At 41.2% G+C, this 20,685-nt stretch overlaps 1 protein-coding gene across 1 annotated transcript in view; it reads left to right on the top strand.

Annotated features, from left to right (window-relative positions):
• Positions 1 to 19,249, top strand: part of LOC112155274 (norrin cystine knot growth factor NDP) — a 29,078-nt gene extending 9,829 nt beyond the window's left edge. The window contains exons 2-3 of the mRNA XM_024286798.2: positions 12,189 to 12,608; positions 18,332 to 19,249. Of these exons, the coding sequence (XP_024142566.1) occupies positions 12,402 to 12,608; positions 18,332 to 18,556 (432 nt within the window). The 5' untranslated portion in view covers positions 12,189 to 12,401 and the 3' untranslated portion in view covers positions 18,557 to 19,249. The remainder of the gene's footprint in view (positions 1 to 12,188; positions 12,609 to 18,331) is intronic.
• Positions 19,250 to 20,685: the final 1,436 nt, after the last annotated feature.

Genomic DNA, 20,685 nt, shown 5'->3' with positions numbered 1-20,685 from the left:
AGGTGGATGGTGATGGAATGTACTCATGTATATTTTTTTTCTATATGTCCTCCATCATCAGAAAAATGCCACAAGAATGTGTTGAAAACATTTTCATGGAGTGGGTCCTAAAGCTTTTTCATAATACATTATTTAAAGAGGGACAATCTTTTTATCTTACACGTTATATAATAAAACTGGCGGAATATTTTGTTGCTCGTTGTATAGGGAAAAGGCTGTAATTTTTCAACCAGAAATAAGAACTAGATTTCTAGTGTTGTGATCTCGTTTACAAATGACTTCAGGCAGTTCAGGGAAACATTCCTGGGATTTGGAAGGACAGACTTCATTATGACATCGACATATCCACTGGATTATGTCACAGAAAAATTCCTTACATTTGTTCCCATTTACTTGACTCCAGAGGTGTAAAATCCTCAAAAGCAGGAAAGGGAAGGAACGAAGCAGGTTTATAGGGATTTGCTGGGTGTTCTTTTTTAATTTTTATTTTAAAGCAAATTATCGTCTGTATAAAGATTCACCAGGAATCTGGTGGTTCTCATGTTTTTTCTCCACTCTTTTTGAATTTTAGCTTTACTCCAGAACAGATCAAACCATTCATGGCGATTTTTGTTGGTTGTAGTTCCAGTTCATAGACATGTAAAGAGTTTTATGAACAAAATCTATGTCTGAAGATGTAACTGGAGAGTCAGAAGAGCTGCCCCTCATCCCACATGTGCTTATACTAGTCTGATTGTTTGAACCCAGTTGTTCGCCCGTCTTGTGTCTCATGCATCACAAATATAATGTGATTCCAGCTGACGGACTTTTAGCCTGAAAATCTGGCAGACTGTAGCCGTGTGAAACGACAGGAAATGGAGAATGGAAGATGCTTGAGAACTTGTGAGGGGTTTTTATAACCGTTCCAGCCTGTGTCTCTTCATGACCTGGAGCCTCCTGAGGGGCTGAGAACATTCTTTGGGTTTCCACTGGAAGGCAACAATGTGTTCCGCTTCAGACCCAGAACATCTCTGTTTATTCAAGTTAAACGTTTATAAATGCGCTTCAATTAAAAGAACAAAAGAAATGCAAAAAACAGATAAAAACACATTCCAATCAACATCAAAGTGGAGAAAATGCCCTTCTCTGTGGTGGTTTATTGGATGGAGTCTGGCCCTGCGGCCCTTGTTTACTTTAATAGGGGTTCATGGGTAATTCAGAATGAATGACTTGTTGTATTTTGTGGGCTTTGGTGCCAGAAAAGCTGTGTTTCATAATGAAAACAACTCAAGGTGACACAGTGAGTCACAGTTACTGAAGCTTGGAGCTCCGCTAAGGCAGACAAAGTGGCACGACTGCTTGGCGCTGACTCAGGGAAGACGGAGGAGGTGATGGACAATGGCGAGAGGAGAGACTCAGACTGGATGGAAGATGATGGATCAAACTGTAAAGCACAATGACAGTTTATTTTTCTAATCACAGAGATCAGTGTGGCTGGAATGGATGATTCCTAACATTAGAACGGAGAACAAAGCTCAGGATGTGCTGGTCGTTGGACCTGGTGATCCAGGGGGAGATGGAGTGCTTGAGACGATCCGGCTGCTTCTTGTGAACCAGGGGTGTTGAAACTTTTGGCAAAGAGTGCCAGATTTGGTGAAATAAATATATAGTTTGAACATTTATAATAGTATTATCCATGTGAAGTCCACTACTTCAAAGAATTGGCAGAAAATATTACTATTATTTTTTAATTAAGATATTTTTTAAATCCTTTGACAAAATCCACAAAGAAAAAAATGCAACATGCTTTTTTATCAGATAGTTAGAATCAATTATGGTTTGTTGGTTTAGTGAGCTTTTTGCTTAAAACAATGTTAGTTTAAGATGTAAAAATACTGACATGAGTGTTTTGGGAAAAAAAGCATGTGATGGACCCACTGTCTCAAATTTGATACACAGATTCTTAACATTCTTAACTGTAAATGATTAATTATCAATACATTTCACATTCTTTCAATAGAATTAGTAATTTACAAGATGAGTAACAATAGATGAGTTATTCTTAGCTTAACATTTTTGAAAATTAGCTCAACCTTTTCCCGCCAAAAGTGTCGTGGAAGCAGCCATTTTGAAATGATAAGGTCAAAACAGTTCTACTGCCCCTAGTGGAACGACGATAAACTACAATACAGAAAACATGGACCGAGTTACATTCAATGGATTTTTAAAGGGCCTATACCATGCAAAGTAAAAAAAAAAAAAAATCTAACATGGCTGATGCACTACCTGACGGGGATTGTAGAGCGCCTATTTGTGGAAACTCTAGCTTGGATCATTTCCAACTCCAAGTTACCATTCAGAGGCTTACATCTGAGATATAGATATACCTGTGATAATGCTAGTGTGAATGCTGTAAGCTGAATTTGGTCACTGAAGATGCTAGTGATGATAGTTGAAGATTCTGAAGTTGATAGCTGAAAACGCTAAAGTTGATGTCTGGAATCACTGAAGCTGATAGCCAGCTAAAAATATTAGTAAAATGCCAAATTAGCCTAAAACAATGAAAACTTAGGAAAGCCAAAACAGCTAACATGTAGCCGGAAAAATAGATAAACTCCAAAATAGCCTAAAAAATGAAATAAAATCTAAATTAGCCAAAACAGCTAGTGTGAAAATACAGTATTAGCTAAACTGAAAAACAGCCTGTTAAACTTTTTAAACAGCCTAAATTAGCCAAAACAGCTAGCATAGAGCTGAAATATTAGCTAAACTCCAAAATAGCCTAAAAAATCTTAGTAAAAGCCAAAATAGAAGAAGGCAGGGATATTATTCCAGAATAAATTAACTTAAACCTGAAATAACTTTCAATTAAACATTGGCAAAATCATACAAGTTAGAATAAGCACAAGATAACGTTGGGCCATTAATAACAATACAATAAAATGATCTGGAGGGCCGGATAGAATTACCTGGAGGGCCGGATCCGGCCCCTGGGCCTTGACTTTGACACACGTGATATAGACTCTTAAAGGAAAGTTTGAATGATACTAAGAGAGAGAGGTCTCAGAAAAGTGTTTACCAAATATTTTCCTAATGATTATATACGTTTAATGGCAAATAAACCATTTGATGAATATTTTTTTGCAAGAGGATACTTTCTATTTCTTTACATATGACAGGACTACATTTAAATGCCTTTTACCCAAATTACTGTGAATTTCAAGTGTGAAAATCAGAAATAAATGTTTAAAAATAAAGTCTGTCTGGGACAAACGTTTGTCAACTTTAAATTTGTGTTCACCTGAAATATTACATATTATTTACTATTAAATAATCACTGTAAACTTCTAAATTTAAATCATGCGAACAAGAAAATAATACAAATATGTTTCTTATTCAGAAGTACAAACCACTGTGGTTTTGATCAAAAAATTAAATCTGTTCTTCTCGTTTGTGCCTCAAGCCTCAAAGGTCAAGTAGTCGCAGGTTGTTGTCACAGGTTTACAATGATTTCTAACATGATTAATCAAATCACAAAGTTCTCAGTAAATGTCATTGATTTTATGACGGGTAGAATTCAAAATGGTGCAGACTTTGGACATGCTTGTTGTAAACTGCAGGACCCTGAGAGTCTGAATGGGACAGATGCTCAGGCTGAACTTGTCAAACCCTCTAAGACTTGTTACCTCTTACTTGTGGCATTTACATAAATGGGTCATTTCTCACCCCCACTGTTGAGGAATGAACTCATTTGCGGGCTGCACAGTCCATTTATTATTCTAAAAAGGCCCCATTATCTGTCATTCACGGTTATGGTGCTGATATCCCGGCTTTCAGAGCTCCGGTCTGAGCTGTCAGAGGAGACAGTCACGATGATGTGTGGCCTCTTCATAAAGAGCGATGTCTCCTCTGCAGTTCAGACACTATCACAGCAGACGACAGTCAGGAGAGGGACGGTCCCGCTCCATTGATCACTCAGAGTTACAGCATTTCCGTTAAAGGAAGGTTTATTTGGTTAGTCCCGGTCTTTGCTAGGCACTCCGCCATTATCTTTGTTTGCTTTCCCTTCATGGCAACGCCAGGACCTGTTGTCTGTTTAAGTAAAACACATGTTCTATAGGAGGACTGGGACTTATGGGGAAATGCCAAAAATGTTTACTTTGCGTTACCATAACTGCAGCTACACAATCCCATTTACTGTAATGTGATTTCATGTGTTTTTGCTATGAAATCCGTTTAGGAGGGTTCTGGAATCTCACATGCACATTCTGTTCATGCAAAGCAGAGCGCCGTGTAACTAAAGACGCCATGCTTCAGCCTCCCAAACTCATTACACATGGAGATTCTCCAGGAAGCTTTCAGGCTGAAGTCAGAGGTGTGATTCTGCTCCAGCCTCTCCAGGTAATTCAGTTTGGATTCATCTGTTAATAATAACACATACATACAAGAGTTCTCAAATCTAACAGATGCACTTTGTCTTGACCAGCCATTGCATTGTTCTACCTGCTAATCGAGTCTCTGAAAACGTTACATGTCCCTGATTGGTTGAGAAGCTCTGGCGACCTCACCGAAGTTGAAAGATTTGAACTCTGGCCAAATTGCGCCCGTCGCTCAAATCGTGCAGCAGGACCTCAGATTGCGTCTTGTACCATTGACTTAACATTAAAACTGTCCGCCTGCGTGAATGGCGTTTAGTTTTAGAACCTGTGGAAGATCAGCTTAAAGTGAATGAAATTTTGAAAAACAAGCATTGTAAATTTGAAAAAAAAATGAAAGCAGTTTTAAACTCGAAAAATACATATTAAAAACATTAAGGAATTATTGAAAAAATAATAACACTGAAAACTTAAAAGAAAAGTGCAAAAAAATGTAAATTTCAAACTTGAATCAAAAAAACCCTATAACTGTTACCAATAAAAAAATTGACCTGAGCTTTAAAAAAAAAAAAAAAAACCTAGGTTAGCCAAAGCAGCTAGCTTGTAGCTGAAAACTTTCTTAAAACACGTATCCCTTTAAGAATAACTGCCTGCTGTCTTGTGACCAGAGTTAGGGAGAGAGCTCTGTGTCGGATGAGCTGTTAGGGGAGCCGCTGCAGAGAAGGCGATCTTTTCTGGAAAATATTTTATTTTTAAAAGGAATAAGTGTTTTAAAAACATGTATTTAGACTTTTTTATATCAATTATTGGGAATATCTGTTTAAGAAAGTGTGAAAATGCCAAGTTTCACAATCTAAGAAAACTCTGATAAACGAGTGTTCTAGTAGTACTTGAACGCATCACTTACAGACCAATTTGTGAGACGTGAAATAAGTCTCACCAAAGATTTGTGCATAAATGAGGTTTTGTGTGTGCGATGTGGTGATTTGTGTATAATTTTTAAAGTTTTGCATGTGCAATTAGCTTCAAGCTGTTGTAATTTTAATTTGTGCATGTGTACATTGTATTTTGTACTTTTTTACATTTTGTCTTTTTTTTACTTATACACAAAACATATTAAATTAGTTACAAATCACACATTTCCAGAGTTATAAACAAAACCTTAATTATTCACGTACAAATCGTAGTATTTTCTCTCCATAAGAAAGGCAGCTTATAGCACCAGAGCTTTTAAAGGAAGTACATTTACAGAGATCAATTAGCCTGATTTAATCCAAGATCTGCCAGTTAAAGACTTGGAAGGAGATCCACTGAACATCAGCTGACGTGGGCTGGACTTGCTGCCAGGAGAGCCAAACCCGACCCGGCCCGAGTCTGATTTTTGTGCTTTCATAGAAATTCAGTCTTTTGCTAAATGAGGATGTAGATGTTTGACTCCTGCTCTGTTTAGGTATACTTCTGACTTGAGAGGGAACTTTCCTGATTTTACTTTGTTTGATCCTCAGTAAAGACGTGATGCTTCATTGGCGGCTCTGAAGATGAAACCATCTGCAGAGCTGAAGGGGGTGCAGAAAAAGCGTCCCACAGGTCTGCTGTGTAAACCCTGCGGGACATATTTGATGGGCCAGTGAAACATCCCCACAAGTTTTTATTTGAACCATCCCAATTATATCACAGTTCATCCCAGGAGGAATGCTAACAGTAAATGATTAGAAAGAAAACATCATGAATCACATCTGATGTTGCCGTTCCAGACTAATAAAGTCTTTTAGGTTTTCAACAAAGAATTGTAAGAACATCTCCTTTGGGTCAGAAACTGAGGATCTGTAAATGCTGCTGGTTTTGAATTTGACAACAGAATTTCATTTGTTTATTCCATTTCTTTTACTGGATTCAAGGTCTTCAGACTAGAGTTTACCTGGTTACCTGATGAAACAAAGTTGGTGAAATTGGACAAATAACTACAGGCTTTCACAACGTATGTCAAGGATAGGCAACTCCAGGCCTCGAGGGCCACATTCCTGCATGTTTTCCACCATCCCCTGCTCTGGTATGTTCTAATTGGCTGGACACACCTGAACCAGGTAATCTGTCATAAGAAGGGCTGGATATCTGGAATCATGCAGACACTGTGGCCCTCGAGGCCTGGAGTTGCCTATCCCTGGACTTAGGTCTTAGTCACAAGTGGTGGATACGGGCTGTCTGCAGGTGAAAAATGGGAAAACCTGTAGGGGACAGGGAGGGGAAAGTTAAGGCCCGGGGGCCGGATACGGCCCTCCTGGTAATTAGCCGGCCCTCTAGATCATTCTATTTTATTGTTGTTAATGGCCCAATGTTAACTTGCAGTTCTAATTTGTATAATTTTGACAAAATATATTATAATGTAGAGCAAAATATTAAACGTTATTTAAGGTTTAAGTTGAATTATTCTGGAATAATATTCCTGCATTTTTATTATTCATACTTATGTTAAAAAGTTACGGTTTAAAAGTTTAAAAAATTGGCATTCTGCTAGCTTTTTGGACTATTTTTCATCTAAGATTATTTAGGCTATTTTGGAGTTTAACTGATATTTCAGCTACATGCTAGCTGATTTAGCTAATTTAGGCTTTTTCTAAGTTTTTTAGGCTATTTTGGAGCTAAGGTAATATTAACATGCCAGCTGTTTTAACTAATTTAGTCTTTTTTAAAATGTTTTTTAGGCTGTGTTGGAGTTAGGCTAATAATTACATGTGAGCTGTTTTGGCTAATTTAGGCTTTTTTCAGTTTCTAGGCTATTTAGAAGTTTAGCTAGTTTTACGGTTACATGCTAGCTGTTTTGGCTATCCTAATTTGTTTTAGGCTAATTTGGCATTTAGCTAATATTTTTGGCTGGCTATCAGCTTCAGTGTATTGAGCTTTTAGATTCAGCATTTATAGCTATCAATTTCAGCATCTGCAGCTCTTAGCACTAACATCTTCAGCAGCCAAATTCAGCTTACAGCATTGACACTAGCTTTGTTGCCGTGGTGAGTAGACAGATCAGATGAGATGGAACAGCAGTGAAGGTTTATTAACCTCACTATTACAAAGCTAGGAGCACACTGGTAGCGGAGGCAGGGCGCTAGGCCAACGAAAGCTTTTTACTTGGAACCAGGAAGGGGCCGAACTGAATCTAAATAACCTGACAGGTTGGGGGAGCCATGGAGAGGCTTTTATAGGTGCAGAAATTAAAGAGGGGAAGCAGGCCACCAGGTAGTGAAAGCCACGCCTCCTGTCCCACGCCACCCTGTAGAAGCACAAACAGAAAGAAATACTTAAGCATGAAACAAAAACACCAAAACCAACAGAGCAAAATAACCCTGAACCATAAAAATCATAGGTAATGCTATGTATCTAGTTCAGGATTATGTTAAAAAGTTTGGGTTTTAAAGTTTTAAAAATGTAGCTTTAGAGAGTTCATTAAATGTTTATCCTGTTCGGCCCGCGGCCTAAGGTGTGTTTTGGATTTGGGTCCCTTGTGCGATTGAGTTTGACACTCATACGTAGGTGGCACCAGTGAAATATCAAGATCTTAGACCCCTTTGGTGAGCCTGTAGAGAGAACATGAACATGTTCCTTCCTCCTTTCTCCATAGACGTGGTCAGTAACAGGCCACCAGCATCAACAACATGAAAGGATAATGAAGGGTAAAGTAGGTGAGATGCAGGTGTGCCCAGAAGTGCTGTTCTTGTGAAAGCCACAAGCTATGTGTGCACAGCCCATAGAGTTTAGGAAATTAGAGTGTAGTTTGTGTGAGCTCATGTCACATGTCTCATGTCACTTGGACAAACCATGCCTGCAGCATTAAGGGGCGAATCCACACACCTTGCTAATGACGAGAGCAGGATAGGCAACTCCAGGCCTCGAGAGCCACATTCCTGCATGTTTCCAGCATCCCCTGCTCTGGCATGTTCTAATTGGCTGGAATCACCTGAACCAGGTAATCAGTCATGAGTAGGGGCTGGATATCTGGAATCATGCAGACACTGCGGCCCTCGAGGCCTGGAGTGGCCTATCCCTGGACTAGATTCTGGCCTAGAGTCACCATACAACAGCTGTACATCATAAGCATTTCATGGCCATTTTACTGTGTCTGCTAAGCCATGTCTCACTGTTTTTTTTACCATTCCACAATCGCATTGTACGTATCTTGGACAATAGTAAAAAGCATACGTCTCATCTTTAGTGATATTAAGCTCTTTGCTGGAGCGATCAGCCCACTACGCTAGCCAGCCGCCTGATGGACAGCATAGAAAGCTATCAACCACTGTTGGGCAGAGCTAGCAGGGTCTCCAACCAAGCTGCTGGTCCCTGGCCAGTGGAACTCACTATGCTAGCCTAACAGCAGTTAGGCTAGCATAGTGACTCTAGCAGTCGGAGAGCTACCACGGGGGCCATTGATATGATGTTTTTGTCTTTTTTTTCAAAACAATGATAAAAACGATCCTCCAATTTTTTTTCTATTTCCCCCTGGGGTTAATGCATAAACCGGGCGACAAACAGACAAAAGTAAAATTCAAATTGACCCTCAGGTGCAGCTCCCACTGCTAAAGTGAAGGACACTACACTGGGAGAGCCTCTAAACTACTACTCAGTCGACATCATCCATGTTTTCCATGATGTGGCAACGAATGCAGTCCAGAAAAACTCTGCAGCGAGGGCGTCAAGGTGTCGAGCAGTAAATTTGATGCGCATTCAAAGAGAGATGAATTTGATGCACAAATCGCATCCGGTGTGAATACAGCATCAGTCTGCTCCATTTGTCACTGTCAGGTCCTGTCCATTACCTTATTTTAGTTTCTTGTTTGTAGTTTTTCACAGTTTGAGGATAATATTTTGATCAAATTTCTGCTCCAGAGCCAGTCTTTGGCGTTTGGGTCCTCCAGCACCTTGACAACGTAAAGGTTTGGAGAGAACTTTACAGGGATGTCTAAAGAATAATGTTTTTAGTTGTAATTTACAGTCTAACAGACATGGTACTGCTATGTGTTTGGTACACTCACACACTTCATTCATGTGTACTTGTACTGAAGGAGGTTTTACATCAGTGTAATCGTGGAAATTCTTGATATTTCAGAGGCGTTTGATCCGTTATTCATTAAATAAATTATTTCTAAACTGCATAAAAGTGAGCTACCCAGTTTTCTGACTATATGAAATTGTATCAGGGTGCCATAGAAAAAAGGAAGTACTGTACTGTTAAAGTGTTGTAGGACATGGTCCATAACTGGTTGTTATTTCTTTACGTTTTATGGATTTAAACCCTCATAAGAAGAGCTATGATGTGTGTAACAGAGACGATGGATTTGTGAGGTCCCTGACTTCTGTTGGGGTCATTTCTGAAGTTTAGATGTCTGACGCCTTGACTGATGACATAGATGTTCATAGAATAAATAAAATCCTTAAGCAAAACTTTGAGACACACATGCTCCACTCTGCAGCTTTTTGCATTTCTATCCTACACAGTTCAGCTGTGGTGTGGTGTGATTATTGGGCCAGACTCCTTATAGGTCTGAAATTCTTCTCTGATGTCTTGATAGTTTTTTTTAAACCTCCACTTCAATTCCAAATTAAATTTAGGATTCCCCAGGGGAAGATTAGACACAGTTGAAATGATGAGGCCCTGGTGAGTGAAGGCCGGCCTTTAAATACATCCTCAAGTCTGTCTTCAGTTAACCTAAATGCTGACATTAACTTAAGATAAATGCCTGACTTTCTATAGAAAGTGATTAAAAATCTATTTTTTCCTTAAAAAATTAGATATTCTAAGAATTCTTCATCCAGAAGACACAATAGAACTTGTTTGTTTCAATCATGCTGGTCCATCTCAGCCATTCCAATGCTGACAAAAATGCTCTTTTCCAGCTCTAAATGTGAGGGGATTTGTTTGAATGTTGGTCTAAATCAAAACAATATTTAGGTAAATATTTCCTAACCTGCAAGATCTCAACAGAGTTATGACTGGAATCTTCTGGATCAGCAGGAGACTTGGATAGGATTTAGGAAAACCTGATATGAGGGAGTTCTGATGATCAAGTCATCATGTAGCACATGAGACGAGGGAGAGTTTACCTTAGAGTAAAACATACAGTGTAGAGGCTGAACAAACTAATAACTACAATCTTTTTTTTTCTGTGTTTGAAAAGTTTGATTGATAGATTTTGTGTTTCCCGCTTTCTAATGGTAGGGGTGTGGATAAGTTCCCATAAAAAAAAAACAAAAAAACAAAAAAAGAAACTGTGACTTAGACCAATTTGGACCAATCACGGCTCACTGACCATCTGCCGGGCCGGATGTGGCCCGCGGGCCGGATGTTTGACACCCCTGGACTAAGACATTAGTTGCTCCAGTTCCAATTCAATCTCTCTCTTAAATCTTAGCAACCTTAAAATACAGCAAATATATTGAGACGTCACCTGAACACGCATTTACTTTCTCTGTCTAAAAGTAGAATCATCTACAAACTGTTTACAAATATGTATTATTGTAGGTATCAGGGCTGGGTTAATAAAACTGATAAATTGATTTGAATCTGTTTAAGCTGAGTAGATCAACAATCGATTCATAAAAACAGAGATCGATATATCATATCAAGCTAAAGTCCACTAGCTTGATGCTAACGTTTAGTGGAATTTCCCATAGGACGGCTAATGCTAACGCTCAGTCAGCCTAAACATACATTCTGACTAAATGAACATCTTTATAAACTTACAGACATGAATTTTCTAAACTCTTTTAAGGAAATATTTTTTAAAGTAACTATTTGTGGTCTAAATCATCGTTTTTTCCTCATACTTTCTTCTTCTTCTGGAATAAGGTGTAATGCTATAGCGCGATCGCCACCTAGTGTCCAAACTGAACCGTCCTCCAGGAGAAGCAGAACAATGTTTCCAATGTTAATGATCTGAACATTTTAGTTAGAACTTCTCCTTTAGAGAATCCATGTAACACTGGATGATATTAACAATCTCATTATTTCACTGATACGTTTACAGTCTGTGAACTGGATCAGATTAATATAAATATATTCAAAACATATTGTAGATTATTAAACACATGTATAAATGTGTAAACTCAGAATTGAATTGACTTGAATAAAAAAATCAGAATCAAATATTTTCTGCAAATTATAATTGATAGTAGGTACAGCAGTCTTTTATGGTGTTATTTTCTTTCTGGTTGAGTTCTATAATGACATTTTTGACAAAGTCGCCAAACTCCAACCACGATGCTCCTCCGTCTCTCCACCAGTGCCCACCTTTCTCACTAATTCACAACACATTACAGCGAAGCCACATCGGCCAGCAACAAACTCCCCCCGAACACAAACCCTATTGTCAGGAGGACTATAAATGCCTGAAATGGAAAAAAGAAGGGAGGAAAAACATAAATACCTGTGAAAATATGCTCCAGGACTGGCGGAGCCATGAGATGCTTGTTGGGAGAGTGATTTGTTTTAATGAAAAACTTGTTCCTGTGGAGGGGAGAGATCTGGCTGCAGGCTGTTTGTGCATGGCTTAAGTTTCACCTCTGCAATAAAAGCAGCAGAACTGGTGTTTCTGCGTGTGTGCATCGGTGTGTGGGTGTTGACCGCTGTGATTGTGGATTACAGGAGACAATGTCAGCGGCCAGCTTGAAAAAGACATGCACTCAGACAGTCAATCACACAGAGGCTAAGATTTCTCTGAGAGCGTTACTGTGTTTTTCACTCACCTGATTGAATGACAAATGGACAAAACACATCTCCAGAACACAAACGATGTACTTATCCTCCCTGATTTCAATGCTCAGATTCTGTTTGTCTTTTTTCAGAAAGTGATGGATTAACAAGGTGGGGAATGGAGCCACCCTGCTGCCAAACTCCTGCCTGCAAGTTCTTGAGTTTAAACCTCTGCAGAAGAGGTGGGAACAAAGGCGAGTCTCAAGGATCTGCGCTGTGAGAAACCCGTTTTAAGGATCCGAGGTGTGAGACTTTGGTGCTGGCCGTCCTGTGATCAGGATCAGGAGCTTCTGGGTGTCCCGATCATGAAACCTGCCGTCTCAGTGGGTCCTCCCTCAGGCCTCCTGCTGGTCCTGATGTGCTTCCCCCTGCTGGGCCTGGTCCAGTCTGCCAGCAGCAACAAGGCCAGAGACAATGGACACCAGCATCTGAGCGACCCCGACCCAGAGCGCTGCATGAGGCACCACTTTGTGGAAACCATCACGCACCCAATTTACAAATGCAACTCCAAGGTAAAACCCAGAGAAACACGAGTCTCTAGCATGCACTTTTACAGAGATACATTCACAAATTCATCTGAAGGATCGGGAAAACCTTTGGATCCGCATGAAGTCTATTCAGTGTGAGCACATTTGGTTCCCTTAAAGTGAACCGGTGCTCGTTTCCCCCAATAATCCGGAACAAATTTTCAGCCTAAGTACTCCCAAGTGGACTCTGGTCTCAGACCAAGAACTGCTCTTGGACCTATCTTTCAAGGTGGTCTCGGTTTGTTTCCAATCAGGCTGAGCTCTGGTTCACTCTGAGTTTTCTCAGTCTGAAAAACAACTGAACTAAAACGACCACCGACTTGTTTTGTGGCACCTGCCTGGTGCTGCTGTGACGCCATCCTAAAAGCTACCTTGTTCCTTAAAGACCCACTCCAATGAAAATCATCTATTTGTGCACCGCTAATGCTAGCTTGAGGCTATAAGCTCAAGCAAACAGAGCTCTCACCAACAGGGGAGGGTTGCTCTGAGCCAACAGTCCCGCCCACAAATCAAAATTGTATATCTAGTAAGATGTGCATAAAAAATGTGTCTTAGAAAATGTCAAATGCTTTTTAATTTTGGCTAAAAACTGTACCGTCACAAATAAAAGATCCATGGAAACTGGGAATAACAGAATTCTCTTAAAACCACAACACTGAGACACAACAACTCATAGAAATGTGGTTGGATGAATGCAGGCCCATTGAAACAACATTTATCATGATACACGTTGCTTTTCACTCTTTTTTCTCAATAATCTTCATGTCAAACCCTTATCCTATCTCAGTAAGCGTCTTGTCTCCACCGAACCAAAGCCAAAGGACTCAATCTGGACCAAATTGAACAGAATCGGTCCAAACAGGCTCTTCCAGTCTGAATACACCCTTAACCCTTTAACATCTGAGGCGTCGCCTAAAAACTAAATCTTTAACATACTGTAACTTTTCAATTGTTGACACAATCAACGTAATTCCAGCAGCTCGCACCATTTTCTCCTTCACTATCTGCTGGAATGAATGAATGAATGAAATGTTTTATTTCAACCAATCACAAGTTAATCTACTGTTTTCTAGCACATGGGCGCCACCTACTGTTGAAAGAGGCTTGGTGTGTAGGACTGGGTAGATAAAATCGATTAATCGATTTATGCTTAATAGATCAATAATCGATTCATAAAATAGAGATCGATTTAGCACATCAAGCTAAACTAGCTTGATGCTAACGTTTCATGGAATATCCCATAGGACGACTAATGCTAACGCTGGGTCAACCAAAACATACATTGCTGAATAAATCTTTATAAACTCACAGGCATGAGTTTTACAAACTATTTTAAGGGAATATTTTTTAAAGAAACTATTTGTGGTCTAAAGTACGTTTTGTTTGTCATTTTTTTGCTCATTCATTGCTTCTTCTTCTGGAATAAGGTGTAATGCTATAGCGTGATCACCACCTAGTGGCCAAACTGAAACGTCCTCCAGGAGAGGCAGAACAATGTTAAAAGTTCTAACATTTTAGTTAGAACTTCTCCTTTAGAGAATCCATGTAACACTGAATGATATTAACAATCTCATTATTTCACTGATACATTTACAGTATGTGAACTGGATCAGATTAATAGATTCAAAACATGTTGTAGATTATTAAAGTATTTCTAAATAAACGTGTATAAATATGTAAACTCAAAATTAAATTGCATCAAATTTAATTGAGAGGACTGAAAAAATTGAAAAAAAAATGTAATTGATTCAGGCTCTTGTGAATCGAATCGTTTCTGGAAATTATTATCGATCCCCAGCCCTGTTGGTGTGAAATGTCTAAGCGATTCTCACTCCAGACTTTTCCTTTCACAGCTCTATTCTGATCTATAAAATACTTGGTGTCATAGTATTCTGGTCGGGCACAAACCAAAGTTATTGATTTCTCCTCCATGATCAATTTTTAAATGTATGGCACTTCCCCGATTCAAAGGTGGCGCCATTCTTACATCACTACCATATCTGAGTCCCTGATTGGTTGAAGTTTGACCTGGTTTAAATTTCTGTCTTTTGTCGTAGAAACCTGATGTAGAAACGTGGGAGTTTTAAGCCTGATTAGCGCGCTTACATTGACTTTTCATTGAGAGTGGTCACTTGAACACTGAGGGCGGAGTAAACGTAGCTACAAAAGGACTACAAATCTCTGGTAAAGCAGGCCTAAAAACTCCCTTTATTCTGACCTTCCTCCCCTTTTCAGTGGTCGTGTCTCCATCTCTCCATCATTCTCTGGCATCAAGCTTCATTTCTCGTGTCGGTGTGGTGCTGGACGCGATGCAAACATATCGAGTTTCTCAGCTGGCATTGGTTTTTGGTCAAAGCGAACAGTCAGCTGTCAGCCTGCTGTCTCCCGTCTCATTTAGGGCCCCAAGGAGGAGAGAAAGCAGAGAGCAGGAAGAGTGTGGAGTGAAGGATGATGCGGAGGTGCAATGCTCACTGGGAAGTTTCAGTCAACTGAAGGACAGCCAGTCCATTAAAGAAAAAAAAGAAAGATGGATAACTCTATGAACTGCATCAGACTTGAAAGAGAGTTATGGAAAGGGGCTGTCGGCTTTTTGATTTTCTTTTGTTTTGTGCCAGAGCCTTTGCTCCTGCTCCATAACCGATCTCTTCTTTGGTCTTTTTTTAACTTAGGGACTCTGAGCTTGTTGAGCAGGTGGCAAAACCACAGCTCATCTGGAGCGAGGCCTGCCTGCACAGCGAGAGCCAGGCTTTGTGTCACGGCGCTCAGAGCTGAAGACGCTTCACGCCTCAGCCTGAACGCTTCACACCAAATCCACCTGCAGCGGGACGAGCTCACACTGTTCCTCTGTGAGCGGGCTTTTATCCAGGGTGTTGGTGAGACGCCAAAGACGAACAGTAAACATAAACCATACAGAAACAGAGTTTGGAGACGTTACATTTAGTGTGTGAAGTGGAAAACCTGTTTTCTTCTCCTGGAGTTGTTGAGATTTACTCTGAAGCTCTGAATGTTGGATGGAACTTTCTCCTCGTGGAGCGCGGTCTCACCGCCGCCGTTTGGTTCCGCTCACGTCTGTTTTCCTCGAGTTGTCAAATTTGTTTGAGAAGGTGTGAAGGCTGGTTTGAATCCTAATGTGTGAACTCTGGTCCATCTGAAGATGTGATTTAGTTACACTGTAAAAAAAAGTGAAACTTTGGATCAATTAACAAAAGTTCTGCAGTTTGCAACATTTAAATTGCTTATTTTTTATCAAATTTAAAATTTGAGTGGATGTGGAATTGATATTGTTAATGGTAACAAATTAGAATTTTTGTGAATTGATCCAATTTTTTCACTTTTTTACAGTTGTTGCAGTCTGAATGCAAAAGAGAGGCTGTGAAGCAAATGTTCAAAAGAAAATAAGTTTTGTTTTTTGAAAAAAAAGTAAAATGAGACATTAAGTGTCAAAAGTCTTGTGTGGATGAAGATAAGGAGCAGTGTCGAGCTTGTTTTGGCCAAACCAAAACAAATCCGCTGAAAGTGTGATAACTAGAGCCGGTTGTCATGGGAACCTACATTCCTCTCCTCTCCACAACCCTTTTCCTAGATTCCAACATCTTGGTGACTCTCTTTCTAAAGGAAACAAAAGGCTGGATGGAACCGTACCGCTCAGCACCGGACTGCTCAGTGGAAAGGAGATGTCATAGACCAATCAGTGAACTCATACATTTTTTCCGCGCGCACACTGTGGGCGAACACTTGTGCAACACATAAAGGTGAATAAGGGCCAAATAAAGCTGCAAGCGAAACTATTTTGACCATAAACTGGACACATGATTGTGTTCAATAAAAACATGGAAACATCAATTTTTGTGATTTAAACTGGCAATTTTTTTCCTCCATCGTTGTGATTGTAATAAAAAAAACAAAAACATATCATGCGTCTATTTTGTGCAGGAATACTTTCTCTTGCAACTGTAGGTTAGATGAAGGCTTGACTTACAAAGTTTTCCACTTTTTCTCCCCGATGAACCCCTTAAGTGATGAGTTCCCATTCACAGTCCATACAGGGATGAATGCATCACCTGTACACCCCGTGAGTGAAGCATTTACATCAGTAAGAAGCTAGAACTCACACCTTACCAACGACGAGAGCGTGGCGTTAAGTCACCGTACGACAGCATCCGTACATCAGAAGTGTGTGGAAGTCTTACAAATACTTTACGATACACTTACAATATGCACAACAATGGTACGTTCCACTTTATTTCTACATAGTCATACAAGCCTCAAGAGAATTAAAAGACACACATAAACTCCCCTTAAGATGGAGTCGTTCAGGTCTTTGACCCTCTACAGACTCGGACAAACCACAGACCCACAGAACTCCTACAAATGCATGTAACTAAGCCGTGTCCGTCTTCCATGGATTCTGTTTTCATCTCATCTACAAACCCTTTTTCTAAACGCTTCACGCTTTGATTGAAAGAACATAGAGAATTACTGCAGGCTTCAACCTGCAACAACAACAATAGTTGACTGTGGAGAGAAAATAGTATCACTCTGATTTGTGTAATTCTTGATTTGTGTGTTACTTTGGATTTGGGAAGTTACACACAAATCAAGAATTACGCACACACAAATCCAAAGTTACACATGCAAAAATCCAAAGTTACGCACCCACAAATCAAGTATTACCCATGCAAAGATCCAAAGTTACACACAAATAAAGAACTACGCACACACAAATCCAAAGTTACGCACGCACAAATCAGAACGATACTATTTTCTCTCCATAGTTGACCCACTGTTAGAGCTGGCACACCAGCATGGTTCCATGAAGTTTTCTGGTTCCAGAATCTAAAGTATGAAAATCCCATCAGCTCATTGGTGTCTTGGAATTATGCAAAAGCTTTGTGAAACCAAAGAAAATATTGTGACTGAATTTTGTTCAATTTTACAAAAGCTGCTTCAGTTCTTTTTTTGTTGTTGCTGTATTTACTCCAGTACTTTTGCCAGAAGTTATCAGACTTTCAAAAGCAAAGATCAAACCGAAAACTTTTCATTTATTTGAAACGTTACTGGAACTAATTTTCCATTCTGTGAAGTGTACGACAGTCCTCTCATGTTTTTAAAAGATAGGAATGCTAATCCACTTCATCTGTTTTATAAATGCACTGGGCATGAATGGAGGGGGGGCACAGAAAAGGAAGGGGAACAGAAGAGGGGGGGTGTTTGATAGCCTGATCCCCGGCCAGGACAGAGACAAATGGTCTTAAAGTGGCGACAACCCTCCTCGCATGCATGTGTGTCACCCTGCCACGGCCCCAGACAGGCTTTTGTCAAAGTGGGGACATGGGTGGCGACACAGCAGCTGACAGAAGGACACGACACAGGAGGCTGTTTAGGGAGCAGCGGGAATGTTGTGACCCGCAGAGGAATGTCCGTCGGATGGTCGTGACACTGATCAACTCAGGGTTCGGTGTGCACGAGTGCACGTGAGCCGACGGGTCACACTCGGAGACGACTGGAGGCTTTGATCTTCCCTCTTAACGCAACTGACCCTGAGATTCGGCAGATGCAGGAACGCGTCTGTTCTCGCTGCTATCTCTCAGTTTTGCAGGTGGAAGGTCGCGGAGGGCAGCCTGACACAAAACAAACCCCCCTCTGTCAAGAGCGAGAGCCTCTTCTCGTCTGATGAGAGCCTGATGCCGACTTCCTCTGTTTTGCAGATGGTGCTGCTGGCGCGCTGCGAGGGCCACTGCAGCCACACCACCCGCTCCGACCCCCTCATCTCCTTCAGCTCCGTGCTCAAGCAGCCCTTCAAGAGCTCCTGCTCCTGCTGCCGGCCGCACACGTCCAAGTTGAAGGCGGTGAGGCTGCGCTGCTCCGGGGGGACTCGCATCACGGCCACCTACAGATACATCCTGGCCTGCAACTGCGAGGAGTGCAGCTGAACGCACCCCCGACCATCCAGACTCTCAAGCCTTTTTTTCTCCCAGTGACTTTGTCCCCAAACATTTCCAGAGTGATCATTAGCTTCTGGGGAATCCTGATTTGCTTCCTAAGATTGAGCGGCAGCTTTTGAGACATACCATCCAAAGGTCAGATGCTGCTCCCACAAAGCGGAGCGGCACTCTGTAACTCCCTCTCTCACAGTACTAGTACTGGAGATCATAATCTGCATCAGGCTTCCAGCTCCATCAAACACCCACCATGCGTTTGACAACACAACAGCTCGCCTCATTAGAAAGCGGCATGGGAAAGGACCAGGGGGTCCGCGGGAGCCCAGGCATATGGTGGACTCATACAAGACATCTCACTCAGTCCCTGCTGACCCTCATGTGGCTGTAAAACATGACAGGAGAACGTATTCCTGAACGACTGAGGATGATGTGGACTGTCGTTAAAGATGTTTATTTAAACTATATCTATTGGATGTCATAGTAACTGCAGCTGCTTCCATGCAGGACTGATCTAACTGCTGCTGCTGTGTACTCTTGTTAAAACACATCTACAGTATTATATCCCTGTAAAACGTCGAGCTCTCGTGCCGTTCCTTCAGTCTGTGTCCTCCAGAATATGTTGTAAGTCTGTCTGAAAACTTGTCAGCACTGTGGTCCGTGTACATTAAATCTCTCAAACCACAACCAGTTGACAGTTCTAGCTGTTTTTATTGGAAGCAGAGGAATGACGCCTCGCCTCACATGAACTCTTTCATTTGCTGGAGTACGTTGGCCTGTAAACACATCCATCAGGATTTACTGAAATCTGGAGGTTTGGTCAGGCCCCAAATGTCACAATCCACTGATGAACTGAGGCTCTTCTGCCAGAACACATGATCTAAGGGATTAGATGAATAATCAGTGAGACAGTTGATAATGAGTGATGTCAAGCAAGGCTCACGCTGCTATGGAAGTGTTAAAAGCTGTTTGACATGTAACATAATTAATGAAATATCTTAATATTCATGAACAATGAAAAATATTACTCATTTATTGAAAAAAACTGAAGAAAATTCACTTTAATTTTGGGATTTTTTTGGTTAAAAGTCTGAAATGACAGAGGCCTCAAACTTGGAGACTAATGGTCACAAGTGCGTGCCATGGGGAGGCATGCCACCACGTGATTATTCTTTTAAAATCGATGGCATGGCCATGAATGTAGACGGTGGCAGTCAGGTGGCAGTCAGGTGGCAGTTGGGTGGCAGTGAAGTTGCTGTAAGGAGGCAGTCAGATGGCAGTCAGGCAGCTGTCAGACGGTGGCAGTCAGATGGCAGTCAGACGGCAGTCAGGAGGGAGTCAGGCGGTCAGGCAGATGGCAATCAGGTGGCCGTCAGGCTGTCAGATGGAAATCAGGTGGTAGTCAGGAGGAAGTCAGGTGGCAGTCAGGAGGAAGTCAGGTGGCAGTCAGACGGCTGTCAGACGGCAGTCAGATGGCAGTCAGACGGCAGTCAGATGGCAGTCAGGAGGGAGTCAGACGGCAGTCAGATGGCAGTCAGGTGGCAGTCAGGCGGCTGTCAGACGGCTGTCAGACGGCTGTCAGACGGCAGTCAGATGGCAGTCAGGAGGGAGTCAGACGGCAGTCAGGCGGCTGTCAGACGGCTGTCAGACGGCAGTCAGATGGCAGTCAGGAGGGAGTCAGGTGGCAGTCAGACGGCTGTCAGACGGCCGTCAGGCATCAGGCAGATGGCAATCAGGTGGTAGTCAGGAGGGAGTCAGGTGGCAGTCAGACGGCTGTCAGACGGCAGTCAGATGGCAGTCAGGAGGGAGTCAGGTGGCAGTCAGGTGGCCGTCACTGATCAATGTTAACTTTAAGAGAAAAATCTTCAATTCGCAGTAAAATTATAACTTTTTCTTTAAACCTCTGCAACCACCCTGCAGAGTATAAAATTGCAAATACTGCCTCCAGATTACAAATGCTGCAGCGCCGCCATCTGTAGAGTTTGCTGAAAAAGTTGCATTTTGGTAGAGAAACGTAAGTGTATTCTAAACCAGAAAATGAGGTGAGTAAATGAAGAGTAGTTTTCAGGAGTGTACGACAGCATCTTATTGTGTTAAATACAGGCATCAAAAGTCCCTATGCA

The sequence above is a fragment of the Oryzias melastigma genome, linkage group LG21 (genome assembly GCF_002922805.2).
Source record: "Oryzias melastigma strain HK-1 linkage group LG21, ASM292280v2, whole genome shotgun sequence".
Classification (NCBI taxonomy): domain Eukaryota; kingdom Metazoa; phylum Chordata; class Actinopteri; order Beloniformes; family Adrianichthyidae; genus Oryzias; species Oryzias melastigma.
Note: the sequence above shows the minus strand (reverse complement) of the source record. Positions and strands in the feature narration are given on the sequence as shown.